General features: G+C 41.1%; 1 protein-coding gene across 2 annotated transcripts; it reads left to right on the top strand.

Moving 5' to 3' along the window:
* The first annotated feature begins 4,246 nt into the window (after nucleotides 1-4,246).
* On the top strand, nucleotides 4,247-13,913 carry emp2 (epithelial membrane protein 2). Of its 2 annotated transcripts, none has more exons than XM_031862308.1 (5): nucleotides 4,247-5,024; nucleotides 11,961-12,183; nucleotides 12,269-12,377; nucleotides 12,463-12,603; nucleotides 13,516-13,913. In XM_031862308.1, the coding sequence occupies exons 2-5, from the start codon at nucleotides 12,106-12,108 to the stop codon at nucleotides 13,683-13,685; spliced, it is 498 nt and encodes a 165-aa protein (XP_031718168.1). In that variant the 5' UTR covers nucleotides 4,247-5,024; nucleotides 11,961-12,105; the 3' UTR covers nucleotides 13,686-13,913. The 2 variants fall into 2 exon arrangements, with proteins under 2 accessions (XP_031718168.1, XP_031718167.1); XM_031862307.1 differs by having other exon boundaries at nucleotides 4,247-4,449.
* Nucleotides 13,914-17,841: the final 3,928 nt, after the last annotated feature.

Below are 17,841 nucleotides of genomic sequence, written 5' to 3' on the forward strand. Positions count from 1 at the left end.
CTAGAAGTGGGATTTTCACACAACATGAATTGGAAAGAAATAGGTGCTTTGCAGGTTAAGAATTTATTTAATTTATAATTAATAATTTCACAAATATAATGTATTACTATGGATTAAACATTTTTCATAGTGAGCACTTTTAATGTGCTATATTTTAACTTTAATAAAAGGTTTTGAATACTTCCGCGACTGTTTTGCAGTACTTGGGCCTCTTCCACTTTTATTATGCAATACTCTTCGCCTCCTGGTGATATGCTCCAGAAATGCAAAGGCCTAAAACACTGTATTTCACAATGTTGGCTCACTCTGTCGGTCTTCCCTAACTGATTGTTCAGTTGTTTTCTATTATATTTTTGTGACTGTTATTGTTATATATTTCACTTTCCGCCATAAGACTCTCATATATAACTAGAATGAAACACAGTGAGCGATATTAACAAGAGTGTTGTATTTGCACCTTTTAGGTGAGAAATGCATTTCTGTATTTCTTAAACATTGGGTGGAATACCTCTTCAGAAAAAGAAAGCTCATTCAGACTATTTACATATAATACTTCTTAATATGCAACTTTTTTGTTGATAAATGATTGCAGAGAAGAATGTGCGGGTTAATACTAAATCGTCTCAAATGTGAAGACGACACAGCAAATAGCACGAGGCAGCAATGACCTATTTCTGCCCCAGGTGAGATACTACACTGTACTAAAAACCTACAGGGTGGAGCTGTGTACACATTATTGTCTTCACTTATGTGTCTAATATAATAGCGTGAAGCTGATATGTGTCTACGGTGACGTACGGTGTGAGTGGGTCGCCAGCGTTTGTATTGTGTTTACCTGTGTGGAGGACACCTGACACCTGCAGAGAGGTTAAGCCTGTTCCCTCCTGTGTGTGTGTGTGTGTGGGTGTTTGGGTGACAGCCGTGGTGCTGAGGAGCTGAGGATGATAGGATTGCTTTCTTGTTTAAACAGCCACTAGCTATGGGCATGTGTGACTGTGTGTGTGCTGTTACAATATGTGCAGGGATGCAATGTTGAAAAGAACAACAAGTGTGCAGAAGGGAGACACACAGGTGACGGGCAAAAATGAAAGAATGCACCAGCAGTTGTGTTTTTATAGATGCTCTTCTGCAAACCTCTCTGCCCAGAAAAATTCAGGATCGAATTAAATGTTAAAGATATATGATCCTCCAGAATAGAAAACAATTGCAATCCTGTGCCATTTTCTGGATGTTTCCTGTAACCTTTGGCTGTTAAAAACATCTCAAACATATTGAAACATGTAGAAGAGAGCCAGAAAAGGTGTGGTTGTGTCTGTGTGTGTGTGTGTGTGTGTGTGTGTGTGTGTGTGTGTGCATGCTTGTCTGCTGGTAAAGAATCCGATGAGGAATAATCAGAAAGCAAAAGAGAGAGAGAGAGTCCATTGTACAGCCTTACAATGAGTCATCATCAGCTCAACATACAGATTCCATCCATCCCTCTCCTGCCTGCACAACACTTTACTTGTATGGGTTCTGGAGAGTATGCACACATTACGTTATAACTCTGGGGAATGTGTATGAGCGTGTGCACGTTGCGCGTGTGCAAACGGGAATGTGTGCAACCGAGAATCACTGAGAGTAATTACGGGAATTTTTGTCCATGGTGACCCGCTATTGTCACACAGCAACACGAGCGTCCTGAGGCTTTTCCAAAGAATCCACATAGCCCTCCTACCTGCTGTCTGCTCTGGGAACATGTAAGGCCTACAATGAAGGCTCAAGCAGCATCACAGTAATTGGTTAAATTGTAATCTAACTTTGGAGCTTAACTGTGAAACATACATGCCAGTCAGTGAAAAGTGACAGAAGCTCTCTGTAAATCTTTTCTGGAGGCTTTGGCGAAGTGTCCCCCTTTTAGTTCTATTTATATTTAAAGTCAATTGGAATTTTGAATTATCTTCACTTGGTAATAAATGTTTTACTGATAAAACTGTAGACCCGTGCTGCAGGGAGACACGCTCCATTTCCACGGTTTCAACAAGTATACATGTGGTTTCAGCTCTCAAATATTCAGAGGACCCATCAAGCTGCTATGCTTATATTATTGAAACTAGCACGCTAGGCTAACCTGCTCACACTGGAGATGAAGCTTGTTATCACTGAGTTCGACCAGACGTTACTTTTTGTGGGTATAATTTAGTCAGCAGCTCTCACACTCGGTTCTGTGTTTGTCCCACATTAGTTTGGCTTAAATCTGCATATCTCCATGCTTAATGTCACAGAGGGTCACTTGGGCAGCACAAGTGCTCCCTCTGACTGACCAACGGGCCACCCCTGCCCTAACAGAGTCTGTGTGTCTGTGTTCTATACCTAGTACGTCATTAATTGTAGGCACAAGCTCACATTTACCCAAGATGTAAAGATTTAAAAACGTTGAATGGAAAACTTTACATCAGGTTGGTTGGATGGAGTTTAATTTATTCCAGCAGTGATGGCAGTCTCGTGTTGTGGCCACTTGGAAAATGCAAAGAACTATGTGCTGCATAGCAACCCTAGACAATGCCCTCTTCATTACCTCGTGCCCGTCCTAACTAACTGTCTCCTTGTGACCCCACAAAACAATCCCATCCCGTCGCACTGGTGACATCGGACCACTGAGGACGGGGGACAAACAAAGAACCTGACGTCCTGAGCTCATGATGTGAACTTGATCAGGTTTTAAACGGATCACAGCAGACCTTTGCACGTTGGATGACTGTTGAGGTTTCAGTCAAGTGTTGACATATCAGTTATCAGTTATGTGCAGGTGGAGAGCCTCGATGGGAGAGTTGTTTGCTGACTCAGCCCTAGAGTCAGATATGCCTTTAGAGATGGGTGTGACATTGTATACACACAGGCCTTTCACACATTCAGCTGGAAATGAATACAAGTTGACTAGACTATTCTTGGCCTAGCACAGTGACTTCCTGGAGTCTCGTTGTTACCTTGGTGGCAGGTTTTTTCCCTTTGGACAGAGACAGACTAGCTGTTTTCCCTGTTTGTAGTCTTTGTGCTAAGCTAAGCGAAGCTAAGCTAACCTGTTGCTGGCTGTAGCCTCATATTTACCAAACATACATGAGAGTGGTATCAATCTTTTTGTCCGACTCTTGGCAAGAAAGCTAAACAAATTCAACAAGCCAAACTATTCCTCAAACAACAACTTAAAAAACACAGAACTAATAGTCAAAACCACCTGAAAGCGTGACAATTCAAAGAGGTAAAATGCTGGGACAGAAAGCAGGAGGGTTGGGGTCGTTGTAAAGTCTCGAGCACTCCGATGTTCTTGTGAATAAGAACGACTGCAGAAAATTACGTGAAAGAAATGACGTGCAACAGCTGGTGGTGCTTGACGGGGAGAGGACAGAGGTCAGAACTTTGATTGCAGAGAATCAGGGGGAAGGAAACAAAAGGGACAGAAATTCTCTTCTTCCAATATGTTACTTGATTGCTCTAGACTTTGTACGCCTTGCAAAGCGTGTGTAATCTAACAGGTGATGTCTCACATTTGGGGCAGCAGTTGAGAAGAAGAACTGTTTTTATTATGATGAGCTGTGATAGCAGCCAAGAAAAGAGTGCCATCTAGAGAAACACAGACTTTAAGAGCGGAGAATCCAAACTGACCTCTCAGTGCTGTTCTAGGCGTTGCAGAAACACCACAACAATAAAAAAAGTATTCCCAGGTGATAAAAAAAGCAAATTAAGAAGTCAATGGTTATACAAATACAGGAAAAGTACTACTCTTCTTGGATCTGTAATACCAATGGAAATGTGGAAAAAGGGGAATATAGCTAAAATCATGACAAGTATGTGCAAAACCTCATATTCATTGTTCCTTTTCACTTCTCCATTTCTCTTTTATCCATGCGTCCCCTCTTGGTCCTTTTCACCATTCTTTCCAACCATTCATGATTTTTCATCCCATTTCATCCTCTTAATTTCCTTTCGTCTGACCTCGGCGGTTTGTTTTCTTGTCTCCTGCTCAGTCTGTCTGCCATGTGAGGAAACACAGACTTTTAAACTTCCTTTTGACTTCCTCTCCGACCGCCATCATTATTTTTTTATAGCTACTTTTCCCCCTAGGCGAGGCCTAAACTCCTGTCACCAATCCATTCATGTGTCACGCACACACACACACATACACACACACACACACACACACACACACACACACACACACACCTCCCATTATGTTAAATCCCAAACCACACCCAGCTCCAGCCCTCCCTCGCGCGCTCACGACAGCCTGTCCAGAGAACGTGCGCATAGAACAAACTTTTTGGGGGGAGACTAGCTCAGCTCCAGCTGCCGTTTCGTCACGTTTGGAGGCTTTTTGTTCTCCCAATTTATTGTTCCCTGATTTCCCTTCTAACATTCACACACAGTCACATCTGGAACTCCACACTCTTTGCTTCATTCTCGGACCAAAACCCGGTGAGTAAACTGCGTTTTATTAGTTTGCATATTGTTTGAATGCTCGGAACCTTCTCTACGGGATTCAAGTCCCATTTAAATTCCATGTGGCCGCGATATGCCTCTTTAATATACCAATTACACTATTAAAGTGTCTTCTGGTGAGTTTTAGCCCAACTGTCCTTATTTACTGCTGTGGAATATTTAAAGCCTAAAATATTTCTAAAATAATTGGTGCTCTGCCTCGATATTTTCAGGCTATTTAAAGCGCAGAGCAGGTGTATTTAGTTTCATCACAGATCAGTTTTAAGGAGTCGTTGTTACCTTATTTTGTTTTTTTTAAACGGATCGTGGCTCCAGGTCTCAGACATTGGAAATGAAAGGGGCGTTGTCAGCCGTCAATGTGCGTGTGCGTGTGTCTGAGTGCTGTGAATGAGCCGCGTGTGTTTCGAGGTAAACTGCTATTTGTTTCACAGGGAGCAGGAAGTGTGCGCGCGTGTGTCATAGGTACTTTAAGTGTGTCTGTGGAATAATAGACATTAGACTGTTCTCTGGATATGGTGCGCCTGCTTTGGCTCGGCAAGCTTGCACATAAGGTAACGCCACATTACTACTGAACCATGAACTTGGGCGTATAACCATGTCGCATTGAAATCATTGTGTTTTGATAGTGTTTGAATTGTATTAAAAAGTGTACAGTGTAGCCTAAGCGTGTTATATAACTGAACAGCATCAGATGATCATACGTTTAAAATCTGTTCAGGTCCCTTGTAAGTGCGTTATTGCACTATGATACCGCCGCATTGTTGATTTGAGTCTTACTTTTGCTGAGGCAGGTGATTACGGTTGGATTCACCCGTCAGGGTGGCGCCCTCTTGTGGTTGAACTCGGTCCAGGTTTTTTCATACTGGGCTGCAGAAATGGAGATCCTCATCAGGCCATGTCTGCATGTCTGAGGACATCTCTGCCATTATGGCGATGATCTGGAGATTCGATGTCACATGAAGTGTGAAGGCATAGCTATAATATGCAACAATCTATTAGAAACAAATCCCCCCTGTTGACATGCAGTTATGAATTGTCATTTGGACACCTTGAAGTTATGAAACAAAAATCAATACTTGATAAAATATAACTGAAGAATGAATAGAAAGCCAGTCTTAATTATACCATCTTTCCGTCCCTTCTCTCAGCTTTTAATTTAGTTTATTGAGCCCCGCAGTCACCAAACATACTAATGTGTTAGACAACCACAAACAAACAGCTGAATGAATGGCAGTTAAAACGTGCAGGATGTACTGTGGTAGCTTCCCCCCCCCACCAGATTCTAGATGGCTGCGAGGTTTTTAAAAAGGCGCTGATAGATGAAAACTATCAGGGAACAAGTGTGAAGTGACTGAGTAGAAGAGAAGGAAAAGGGAAGAGTCATTACTCAGCACTGCCACTTTAGGAATGTGTGTGAAAACCTATAAACACACACACACACACACACCTAACAAAGCATGTTGGTGTCCAACATGAAAGAATTCCTGCATCAGAGGGAAGTCTTTTTAAAGTTTAAACCCAGCAGGAAAACCGTTGTGTGTCGGTGTGCACATTTGTCATTTAGTTAAATTTCTGATTCCTGAAGGTGGCATGTCGTACACACACACACACACACACACACACGCACGCACGCACGCGCGCGCGCGCGCGCGCACACACCGTACTGCTTTGCAACCAATATAGGCTTCATTGTGCAGAACGATTCTCCCTTCTCTCCCGGTATTCAACAAGCATATATAGCTCAAATATTTAGTATTTACTAAAGCCAATGTTTTATAACTTGATATGAATAATTTAGAAGGACTGACAGATTATGAGTTCTAAGAAAATATCATGGGAATGTCAAGTTATTAGGCTTGTGTTATCAGTAATAAAACAGTCTCATGACCATTATGAATGAGCGCTGTGAATGCATCATTTGTTTGCACTTTATAATCAATTTTCCAAATGCTGAATTTCGACCATACCCCCTTTAGCAAGGACGATCCACTCTTGACGTGTTTAGAGTGTGGATATGAGGAAGAAAGTGAATGTCCTGATAAAATGATCAGCTTCACAAAATGCCCCACATGTGGGATTTCAGGATGATGAACCTAATGTTTGGTTTTCAGCTCCAGCCAAACATTACATGCTAACTGTTAGCAACGTAGCATGTGAATTATAAACTGGAGTTTGTGATACTGTTAGCGATGAGCCTGTAGTACAGCTTATCGTGAGGACGGCAAAGTCTGAAAGACTCATGCTGGAGAAGATAAGACCTTATTTCAGTTACCTATCCTAAAACAATCAAAAAAAAACGATTGACTTCAAGACGAGCAAAATGACTCGCTTATACAGATTTAAGGACTCATCCCTGCAGCTCTCTATTGGGACGCAGCCACTATGGCTTATCCTCCGGTGACACCCGCAAGCCAAATTGTCAAATATTTGGCTTCCTAGTGGTAAAGACGTGCAAATAGAAAGTTGTCTCCACCGCTTTCATTCAGTTTTGCACTTTGCTTCACAAGGCTGCCATTGTTTCAGGGCGCTCGGGCAGCCAGTCCTTGTTTTTAAAAGGCTCCTGTAAATCCATAGTGTAAAGGATTATAGCCGTCGCACTGGGCAATCTGGTTATAATTATAATTCTTGCTCCACTGCCACTTAGATGACTCCTCATGCATCTTAAAACTCCTCCTGTCCGCATGTCGAAGTGTCCTTCTGCTTCACAGCGGCCCACTGCTCCTAAATGCTTAGCATGGGTTAAATGCAGAGGTCAAATATCATGTATGTACCGACATGTATATGACAATTGTAATAAAGTTTAAGGTTTAAACCAAACTGTGTATGTACAGCCGAGCTTGTGGGTCTACAGGTTTGGTCACTGGCTTCACTCCAGGGAAGATGTGCCTTTTGTGTTTTCTCTAAAAATAAGGCTTTGCTTGGCTATTGTTGCTGTGTACACACACACACACACACACACACACACACACACACACACACACACACAGTTGTTCCCTTTACCCCAAAGGAATGCAATTTAAACACTGTAAGGCCATGTCTGGGGGAAACAAAAAGCAAAAATAAACATGAGGTTTCATTCTTGACTTTTTGAGAAATTGAGTCTCAACTCCAGGTGCACTTGCAGGCCTTTTTCCAGAGCTTTTGACCGCACCTCACCGCCATCATCAACGGATGGTGTGTGTTTGTGTTGGCTCAGTGTCAACACACAACACACTTAAGAACTACTGAGCAAATGATCCATCTAAAAGGGACAGATCGGACACTTTCCTGGGCCGTTGCTGCAAATTGTTGCTTTTATTATTGTTCCCTATAGAACAGTTTTTTACTAACAGAGTATCTATATTCTATCAACGCATTTGCAAAGACAAAAGAGTGCTTCAACTCAACCTATAAAAGAATATGAACTCATTATTCAGTAAAATAAAATCTGTTTTGTTCGATTTTTTTTTTTTCCCCCACTGTTTTGACCTCATGGAATAAAATACAAAGCGAGGTGTCAGTTAAAAATGTTGCATTAGTTTAAACCGGTGCGATGAACATATTATAAGGGCTCGTGAAAAATGAGGCGGGTTTGGAGAAGGAAATGTTGCATATTGACTCTCAATTGTACGACCTCATAAGGGGCCAGAGGGCTCCACTGGAAGCCTTCATTGCCTTTCCTCTTCAGAGAGAGAGAGAGAGAGAGAGAGGCCCAGTTAAGTCTGTGGCTTTGTGTTTTATGAAAAGAGTTTAAAAAAAAAAAAAGGACATTAAAAGTCAGCATTTTCCACCAGGCAAGGGAACCGGTCGACGCACACACTTGCACCGAGTCCCCCAGCCTCCTATTATAAGGCTGAGTGGAGAGGAGGAATGGCAGCCGGATTGTCAGTCGAGGTGGCTGGAGTCTGACAGAATCTATCACGTGATTACACAACGCTGCAGTATCGTTATCTTCTTTGTTTTTGTTACATGTTTTTTGTATCTAGTTAGCCATGTGACGGAGTTTGTGAAAGTGAAGCAACAAGGACAACTGCGACATCAAGAACAAACAAAACACAGGATAATAAGCTTACGTGGTGTAAAAGAGTTCGGCTTTGGTGTCTTTCTTTTATCTTCGTAAAGCAGAAAAAAAACTCACTTTTTAAAAGCTCAAAAAACACAAGCCTCAAGTTTAGCAGGTTACCTTCCTGAGTGATGGATGGTGATTATCTCTTACTGGGACGAGTTCGTCACTTTGTTGTGCTGATTGACATGCCACAGCTGAGGGAAGTACGCCTCAGTGTGTGCACACGTCTATTGTGACAGATAAGGCGTGAAATATCTGTGTTGTACATACCACAATGTACAAAGCATGCATGTGGATAAGTGCTCCGTGCATGTGTGTGTGTGTGTTTTATGTCAGCCAAAAAAAGAGTGAGTGTATCACTATTATGAACAAGTTTTCCGTTGTTGGCTTTATTTTTGGAAGGTGTAAGAGAGAAATCACAAGTATAGACGGCAATAAATCAGCTTAATTGTAGTTTTTGGATAATTACCCTTGTATATGATCATTACAAGCCCTGTTCCATAAACTTATTTTTATGCGCATTTTGAAGTATCTCATTTAGGAAATCTGTATGAAACAGCAAGATCCCATAGAAATCCTTTGTAGAAGAAGAGTTGATGCTCTAAATGAATTATGGAAACGCCTTTGCCGGATAAATTCTGACGTAGCGAACGTTTAACATGACTGATCAGCAGTTTCCACGATTGGCATCTTCCCCGATATATTTATACTCTCTTCGTCTCCACACAGCATGAAATGAAACGCATGAAGGAACAATTAAAAAAATTCCTGAAGACCCCGCAACTTGTTTTGTGTCCGGTTTGCAACCTCCATACTCTAATTACTTTAATTATCTGAACTGTGTCAGAGGCTCTCTCATTTCTGTGATTGTCTTGGCAGGCTATACATTTGTGGTTTTGTGTAGTTTGTGTGTTTACTCTCTTGTTTTTGTTTTTCGCTTTTCCCTCCAATGGGGTTCCCTTCCTTCTCTTGCTGTCTCCTCCCTCTCTTCCTCCCTCACTCCTCCCATCATCTTCTCCCCACTGAGACGAGAAAACAGCTGCAGATGGGTGTGTGCGTGTGTGTGTGTGTGTGTGTGTGTGTGATTACGATTACTTGTTGCTCCAAAGAATGTTCCTGCAGATTAGACTCAAATACCAGAGAGATGCTTTGCAGCGAATGTAGTAAATTGAATTGTTGGTCTTTGTCTCGTCTGTCTTTCCACCTCCGTCCGTCCCCTCCATTTTCCTTCTTCTCACTCTGCAGTGTCATCGTTCTTTAAAGTCAAACCTAATCTCTGATGGGCCACCCTGGAGACACGGTGATTAGGAATTGTTATAATAGACCAATTTTCTGGGAATTTGCAGAACTCCAAAGCTCCAAAAGTCAGTTCTCCAACAAGCCGTTGCCAGTTCCTAAAAATAAGGCTGCGTCTCACATTTCCATCCAGTGTGACCTATATTGTCCCAGAAATTACTACAATAAACACTATTAATGTCATTTTAAGACCATTTTATACCTCTGGTTGTCCGTCCGTCCGTGCGACCTGTTCCCGTTCATCACGGGAACGCCTTGAGCTAATCTCTTCAAATTTGGTACAAACATCCAATTGGACTCAAAGATGAACTGAAGTTCAAAGGTCACTGTGCCCACACAAGATATGTTTTGGTCATAACTCAATAATTGATTTGCTGACAATTTCCCCCCCATCCTCTCCCAACTTAGACCTATATCCTCTGGTGCACCCCGCGGCCACATGCACACACACAAACACTATGGCCTGCTTCCTGTCGGCGGGGAGAGGCTGTTTTCACTGCAACTCCATTTTGGCGGAGAGAGCTAATTCCTCGTGTGTGTGTGTGTGTGTGTGTGTGTGTACACTCGCATGCTTTTAAACATGTTTGTGTCTCTGCCTGCCGCAGCTTCTGAACGTCTTTGGTGGCAGTTCAGGCACTTGCTGAAATCAAATCAAACTCATGTAATTTTTCGTGCATTATGCTCACAGGGTGGTTAGTCTGAGTTTGATGTGTACAGCGTACGGGGAGAAGACTGGAAGCGTGGCAGAGATGAAGTCTTTACTGCGTTTGTATGAACTTGTACAGCAGCCATCAAAGCAGTGCTGGAAACGTTGTGTCGGAAAAAATAAATATATTCCAGACTTCAGAATCTTGTTATGTGCGATTATGAATGTTAAACAGAAGGATGCTGACAAAGCATTTTACATGCTGAGCAAACCTGTTTCCTGGACTAACAAACTAGTGGGTTTCTGAATGTTTTGGATATTTTTTAAGGGACTTTCTTTCCCTCATGCCAATTCATCGTAGTATATGTGAACAAAAACACAAAAGCGACACAAAAAAAACATGAACAAAAATACTAGATATCCCGACGGAAAGAGTAACATTAGCAGTTGTCGTCGGTTTATTACTTGTTTCTTAACACAGTTCAGAAATGGAAAAGTGCACAAACAAAATCAAGGCCTCAGTAGATGATCATATCTTAAGCGGAGGCACACACACACACACACACACACACACACACACACACCTGTTATGACTGTCAACAGTGTTGTCTGAAGCCATACATTCCTGAACCCTCTGTGTTTTAATGCTACAACTACCAAGGTCAAGCTGCAAAAATCAGACCTTAAGTGTCTTTGGTTCATATACAGTGACCCTTGACCTCTTATGCATCATTTTTATCATGGATGAAATTGCATGTATGCTAACATAGCACATTCTATCCTGGTCTACACTGACAGAGCACAGACTGCCCATTTCAAGATGTAAACAGTCAGCTCCTCGTTACCATCAACAAGTCGTAGTCGGGGTTAAGGCCTTCAATCACTGCAGAGTAAACACTACGCTCCCACACACTGGGCTCACGTACACACTCTCAAACACACACACACACACATTGGCATAGAAACGCAACATACATGCTTCATCTCACATCTCAGCAGGATTTTCTGTAATTTGAGGGAAGACGTCGAGACTACAGATAATATAATGTTTCATTAACCCTGCATCACAGTTGTTTATGCTATTTCCTTCTCTCAGTTCCTTTCCTTCTCAATACAATAATGAAGACTGCATATACAGTATGCTTCTTTTTTTTTTTTTAAGGTCACAAATAATGCAGCAAAAATGTTAAAACTGTCTAAAGACAGATTTACTTATTACTTTTATTTTTCTTATCTTGCCCTTCGAAGCTAAATCAAAACTCAAATTAATAAAACAGCACAAATTTAGTTATTTTCCTTTAGAATCATTTACTTAAAGTGAATCCAGAAAAGTCAAATTGGTGAATATAAATATGCTGTCGGTATCTGTACAGGTTTTTACAAACATTTGGTGATGCCGGTGACCTGTGTGTTTGATATATGCTGAGGACACACATGGGATTCATCTTTCCTGTATATGTTTGTGTTATTAAAGTATTGCATATATGTCGCTCCCGACAGATCCCTTGCACGTGAAGGACCTCGATCCGTCCCCGACTATCAGCCTGCAAACCAGCATAAACACACAAGCATTGCACATTGACAATTAGCCAGTGAGCAACGCAGACAGCCGCAGAAGCAACCTGTGAGATATTTAAGGGCAGCCATGTTGATCATCTTAGCCTTCATCCTCCTCTTCCACGTGGCCGCAGCCATCCTCCTCTTTGTTGCAACCATTCACAACGTGAGTACCAACCAAGAACGATCACGCAACGCAGCATGGGACATGTCCGTCATTTTAACCATCTACGTGTCCCTCCCCGCTGTAGGCCTGGTGGGTGGTGTCGCCAGTGGGACTCGATGTGATCTACGCCGACCTGTGGTACTCCTGTAACTCCACCTGCTATCCTGTGGAGAACAGCCACACTGTTGATGCAGGTGAGACGGTGTGTAGCTATGTAGCGTGCGTACTGTAAGTGTTGCATTTGTGTATGTAACAACCTTCTTTCTCCTATCTCCTCAGCCTTTCTGCAGACCGTCCAGGCTACTATGATTCTGGCCACCATTTTATGTTGTGTCAGCTTCTTCGTCTTCATCCTTCAACTCTTTAAGCTCCAACAGGGAGATAGATTTGTTTTCACTGCTATTATCGAGCTGCTGGCCTGTGAGTAACACACACACACACACACACACACACACACACTCACACACGTAACTTTTCACTGCAGCTTTTGTGAATGCTGTTTCCAGTGCAGTGTGGTTGTTGTGGTAAGATTCATGTCCAGACATTTTTGAGGTTGGATAACCTAGAATGTGACATTTTAGCCTGTGACTTGAGAGCATACGCGGGGCTCGGGACGATACTTCAAACTTCACAATTCAACATCAGCAAAAGTCCCCAAACTCGGGAACGTCTTTTCTTTTAAACGAAGTGTACTTGAGTTGTATTCACACTTGATGTGCATTTATTTTTAGATCAGGACCAAGTTGATTCCCAGCGTTCTGAGTGTTGGGTAAACCCTTTAAACTTTAACTTTCCACACATTGATGGAAAAATAGCATACTCTCATTGTCTTGGTATTTAGTTTTTATCCAGAGGAAAGTCATCGACTGACCAAAAGACTTGAAATGGAACATATTGTTCACTTTATTGACGTCAACTACGTCTGAAGAAATACTGTTTCATTGTACACTATTCGTTTGAAGAAATTACAGATCTCAGTTTTACAGCAATGTGATCTACCTCAGCAATGCACAGTTTGCTGTGGGGAAAGCTCTCAATAGGACAGCCCTCTCAAACTGGAGCTGACTGTTAAACCGAGTCTGCGTCACCTTTGGACAGAGACAGGCTAGTCGTTTCCCCCTGCTTCCAGTCTTTGTGCTAAGCTAAGCTAACCTGCAGCTGGCTGTAGATTTATATTGAAGCGGCAGATTAGAGCGTGGCATCAATGTGATCATCTGTGTCAAACTATTCCTTTAAGTGGCACCAGACTGGCTGCAATATTTCATAGTTAGAAATGAAATTCCTTCCTCGGCTATCGAGTGTAATTTCCATCCTCCTCTCTCCTCCTCTCAGCTCTGTGTGTTATGATCGCTGCGTCCGTCTACACGGCTCAGAACAAGAGCTTCCATGTGGCGAGTCTCCGGGAGGGCTCCTACGGCTCCTCCTACATCCTGGCCTGGATCAGCTTCCCCATGACTCTCATCAGCGGCCTCATGTACCTGGTGCTCAGGAAGCGCAAATAGATGTGACGGGCACGCAGATATAAAATGAATATAAACAGGAACACTTGGACACATGCATAAAGACGTACACTTTTCCTCAACAAACATGCATGCACACAGTCTGTCTGGATCCCTTAGATTTATAATAACATATGAGAAAAGGACTAATCCACATTCATTTCAGTCCAGGCAATTCACCAATAAAGTGTACAGCAACACGTTTTTTTCCACCTCACACACACACACACACACACACACACACCTTTCTCCCTCCTTATGGTATATTGTTCTCACTGAATGTGGCAAAGAAAACCCAGTGTGTTCCCTTTGACAGGCTGTATTATACACTTTGTTTCCAAGATAAGTTCCTCAGAAACACTGCTGACAGACTGGATAAACCCACTGTGGGTTGGGTGGTCTTTGTTTTTGCATTACAGCCGCTAAAACATGGAAACTGGAAACATTTGAGTTGAGAAATGCACCGTGATTGACATTTGATCTGTAGTTTTTTCAAGTTGAGGTCAAATCTCTTCAATGCAAATGCAGATCAGCCTTGTTGCATTCACCCGTCGCTCACTGTCTCTGCATAGAAAAGGCCCCTGAGGCTCCTTGCTGCGTTTAGTGAGAACATGCCTTCACTATCCTCTTCCTGCTTTTCTCCTCTGCCATTACACAGGACATGAGCACTGTTCCAACATACTGATTTGTCTCCTCCACATTGTTTCGTTGTGTCCTGCTTCCTACCAACACCATTCATAGGAGCCTGTCTGAAGATATTTGATCACAACAGATAAAAGTTGAAGACAAGTGGGACAATGTGTCTAATGCAGCCCCTGGACTTCCCAAAGGGTCCGTGCCTTCTTTGTGAATCTACAGTCAATGGAATTTATTTTGTACATATTTGCTGTGTATGTATAGTTCAAGTAACTGTCAAAATTGCTTATTTCTAAAACTGTATGAATAAAAGGAAAAAAAAATTTGAAAATCTTATGCATTAGTGTAGTGAAGCACTAGTTGAGGTTTAATATGTAGGACTTTCATTTGTTGTATTCTTCTGTTGCTGACTTGTTTTTAATGGTGAAAAAGGAACCAATGATGTGCTGTGATATTCGGGATTTCAAATGACAACATAACATGCAAACTTGAAAATATGAATGAACATTTCTTTATTGTGTTTTTTTTTTTGTTTTGTTTGCATCTTCACTGAGAAAAAGACTAAAGCTATTTATCGTTTGAAACCACTGTTGTGTATTTTAGCCTCATGTGACTGAGGATTTATGAAGTAACTAAGTCTTGCCGTATTTTCTTCCCTTTTTGGCCGTGCTTCCGTTTATTTGGTCCATTACTGAAACATCTGGAACACCCTATGCACATGTGTGCTCTGGCATTTTACAACAATAAATGTGTAACTGTACTGTACCTGCCACAGATTCCCAGAATTACTTCTAATTCTAGTGATACTATTTGATCCCCCTGTGTAGACGCTTTTCCTCCTCCTTGGTGTTGGTTTGGGTGTTAAACAGTAAATTGAGAGCAGCGGGGTATTAATGCATGCAGCTTGGACTTAATTGTTCCTTCAGAGTTGCACTGGGTTGTTTCGTGATATGAATCTCACCAGTGCTAAAGATACAGGGAAGAGAAATGGAAGTGCAGATTTTGCTCTCAAGACGATACTTGAAAATGATCAAAAGAACATATTGGAGGCCAAGATTGTGACGTTTGTTTATAGGTTTTTATGAAGTTGTCATCTTAAGAGTTTTGCTAATTAATAAGCCTCCTGTTTGCATGCAAATGTTTGTCTTTCAGCAGATTTTTAACCTACATTGAGATGAAAAGGAAGTTGATGCAGTAAATTAGGCTGAAGAAGATTTTTTTTTTTTTTTTTTAAGTGAAATATGGTTTGTTAGAGGTAATTTAAAGTTTGAATCTGTTTAGTTTAACTTTGGTGATTATAAAACAAATCTAAATTCAGAATACTTCTGTGTGAACCCCGTTAAACAGAAACCACAGTTATCACCTCTAAGTGAGTTATCGGAGCCCTTATGATTTGGAATTGGAAATGTTTTGTTTTAGGATCGTGATCATTTTTCTGTAGTATTTCTCTGTAGTATTATATCAATGTAGATGTTCTGTATCTTAGTCAAAGTAGATCTATACAAGTACCCACAGTGACAAATGAGCATGTGAGCTGTTGAAGCCCAAACTGTATTTATGGGGAATCTTTTTTTATTTGTATTTCTTTTATTTCTTTGCAGTTTCAATATTTCTAATGCTTAGTGAAGTATTAATTCAACACTGATTGAGAGTCATGTTGCTTTATTATGGAGACATGTTAAAATGGTCAATGTTTGAAGAACTTAAATTAAACGGTTTCTTTTCTTGCATACAATTCATCCAAAAATGTTCATTTTGTTAGTTTTAACATCGGTTAAATGGGGGTGTGTCTGCTTGTTTCAGGCCCCTTTGCTTTTACTATTTTAGTCAAATAATTTAACATGCAATTAATGTTGACATCTGTCGTAACATCTGTCCAACTCATGGATTCATATGTCATCAAACTAACATGTTTGTCTGTTACTGACACCCAGTGGACGGATAGAACACTACACACTGTTTAGGTGATAGTTTTATGGCTTCAGCCTGCAGAATAGACGGCTACAAGCTGCTGTCAATCACTCCTGAAAAGAATGAACTTGATTCTGCTGCTGAATTCTGCTGCTCTAATCTCAGAACAACATACTGGGCAAACTTCCAACAGATTCAGGACCAAAGACTCATCTCCCCTATGAGAATATAAAGGTGCTCTTTTTCCCCTGTTGAATCCTGTTGATCCATCAGATAGATCTCAATAAATGTATTTTACGATGAATAAATTCTCTTTGTGTGTGACATATCTGTCATTGAGTCAAGTATCCATCCATACTCATTATACATAGTGTCTGCTGGCCATTTTACACCACCTCCACTTGCTTGCAGAAAGATCAATATTTCGCTCTCTTGCATGCTGCAGTGCAAGATTACTGCTTTCTATATCTTTATATTCAAAAGATAAAAAATAATCTGGGGGAAGGAATAGTCATCCATGGCAATTACACTGTATGTAATGCGATTCAATTGCTACAGTAATGAGGAATGTTACTATTTATGCCACCCTCTTTACGTCACCCATGATGTTATCGCTGAACTCTGCTTGTTTGACTTGTATTAGTTTGTTTCTGCACTGTACGTTTGCTCTGGTTTATGCTCTTAGATGCTTGTGTAAACAAGGAGATGCACGTATGACTTCTGGTGACTAGTAGTTCTCTTGAATACCTACGTTGAATACACTTATTGTAAGTCGCTTTGGATAAAAGCGTCTGCTAAATGACTGTAATGTAATGTTTATATTTTTATCATGTCACTGTTTTGAAATGTTGTGAAAGTCTCCAGTGATGTGCCAAGTATGGAAAAATAATTATACAATAGTACCGAGTGAGTCCCATAATACTGAATACTGAAACAAGAAACATTGAGTTTGTCTTTAAGATATTTATTCTCTGGCCAGAGAAGGCTTTCATCGTCATACAGACTGCAGTTTCTGAGATGCTTATAAGCATCTCAGCACACAGGGTGGGGGAACATCAGGTATTTACATTATCACAATTGATCAGCAGTTTCAAGCTCCCCATTGACCCCTCCATCTGTCTCTATTACCCTTGATTACTACTGGGAACATTCTCTGGTTAAACTGCACCCCCATTGAGTTACTCCCTCTTATCAAAGCAAAGGCGCGAGATACCCCATATGGTCCTGTTACCACTCTCCTAGGTACACAATCATATGTCACATTTATAGTTTTGTTAATGAGTAAGGCACATAAACCAAGTCACAGTAGAAATGTACTAGCACAGGGACAATTTTCTATCACACAAGATATTCGGAATAGCCTATACTATTAAAAATACACACACACACACACACACACACACACTTGACAAACATTTTGCAGTCAAAAAAACTTATTTTAATTTTACACAGCTACACACACAGTATGATCGTAAAGATACGTGTCAGGAAGACTATTGACATCTATTTGCTTAGTTTCAGAGCAGACTTTGCTTTTCTTTAATCTAATTTCTCAATATTTTCTCAACATCTTTTGAAGACGACGCTTTTATTCTGAAGAAACTGAGCCGGA

Source organism: Anarrhichthys ocellatus, unplaced genomic scaffold, assembly GCF_004355925.1.
Source record: "Anarrhichthys ocellatus isolate YVR2014 unplaced genomic scaffold, GSC_Weel_1.0 scaffold26, whole genome shotgun sequence".
Taxonomy (NCBI): domain Eukaryota; kingdom Metazoa; phylum Chordata; class Actinopteri; order Perciformes; family Anarhichadidae; genus Anarrhichthys; species Anarrhichthys ocellatus.

What these genes read in the sequence shown, in the direction of transcription:
- emp2 (XM_031862308.1), top strand. Translation starts at nt 12,106, where the DNA reads ATGTTGATCATCTTAGCCTTCATCCTCCTCTTCCACGTGGCCGCAGCC. An exon ending in TTGTTGCAACCATTCACAAC is followed by an intron (nt 12,184 to 12,268) that starts GTGAGTACCAAC and finishes TCCCCGCTGTAG; the next exon opens with GCCTGGTGGGTGGTGTCGCC. An exon ending in TATTATCGAGCTGCTGGCCT is followed by an intron (nt 12,604 to 13,515) that starts GTGAGTAACACA and finishes TCCTCCTCTCAG; the next exon opens with CTCTGTGTGTTATGATCGCT.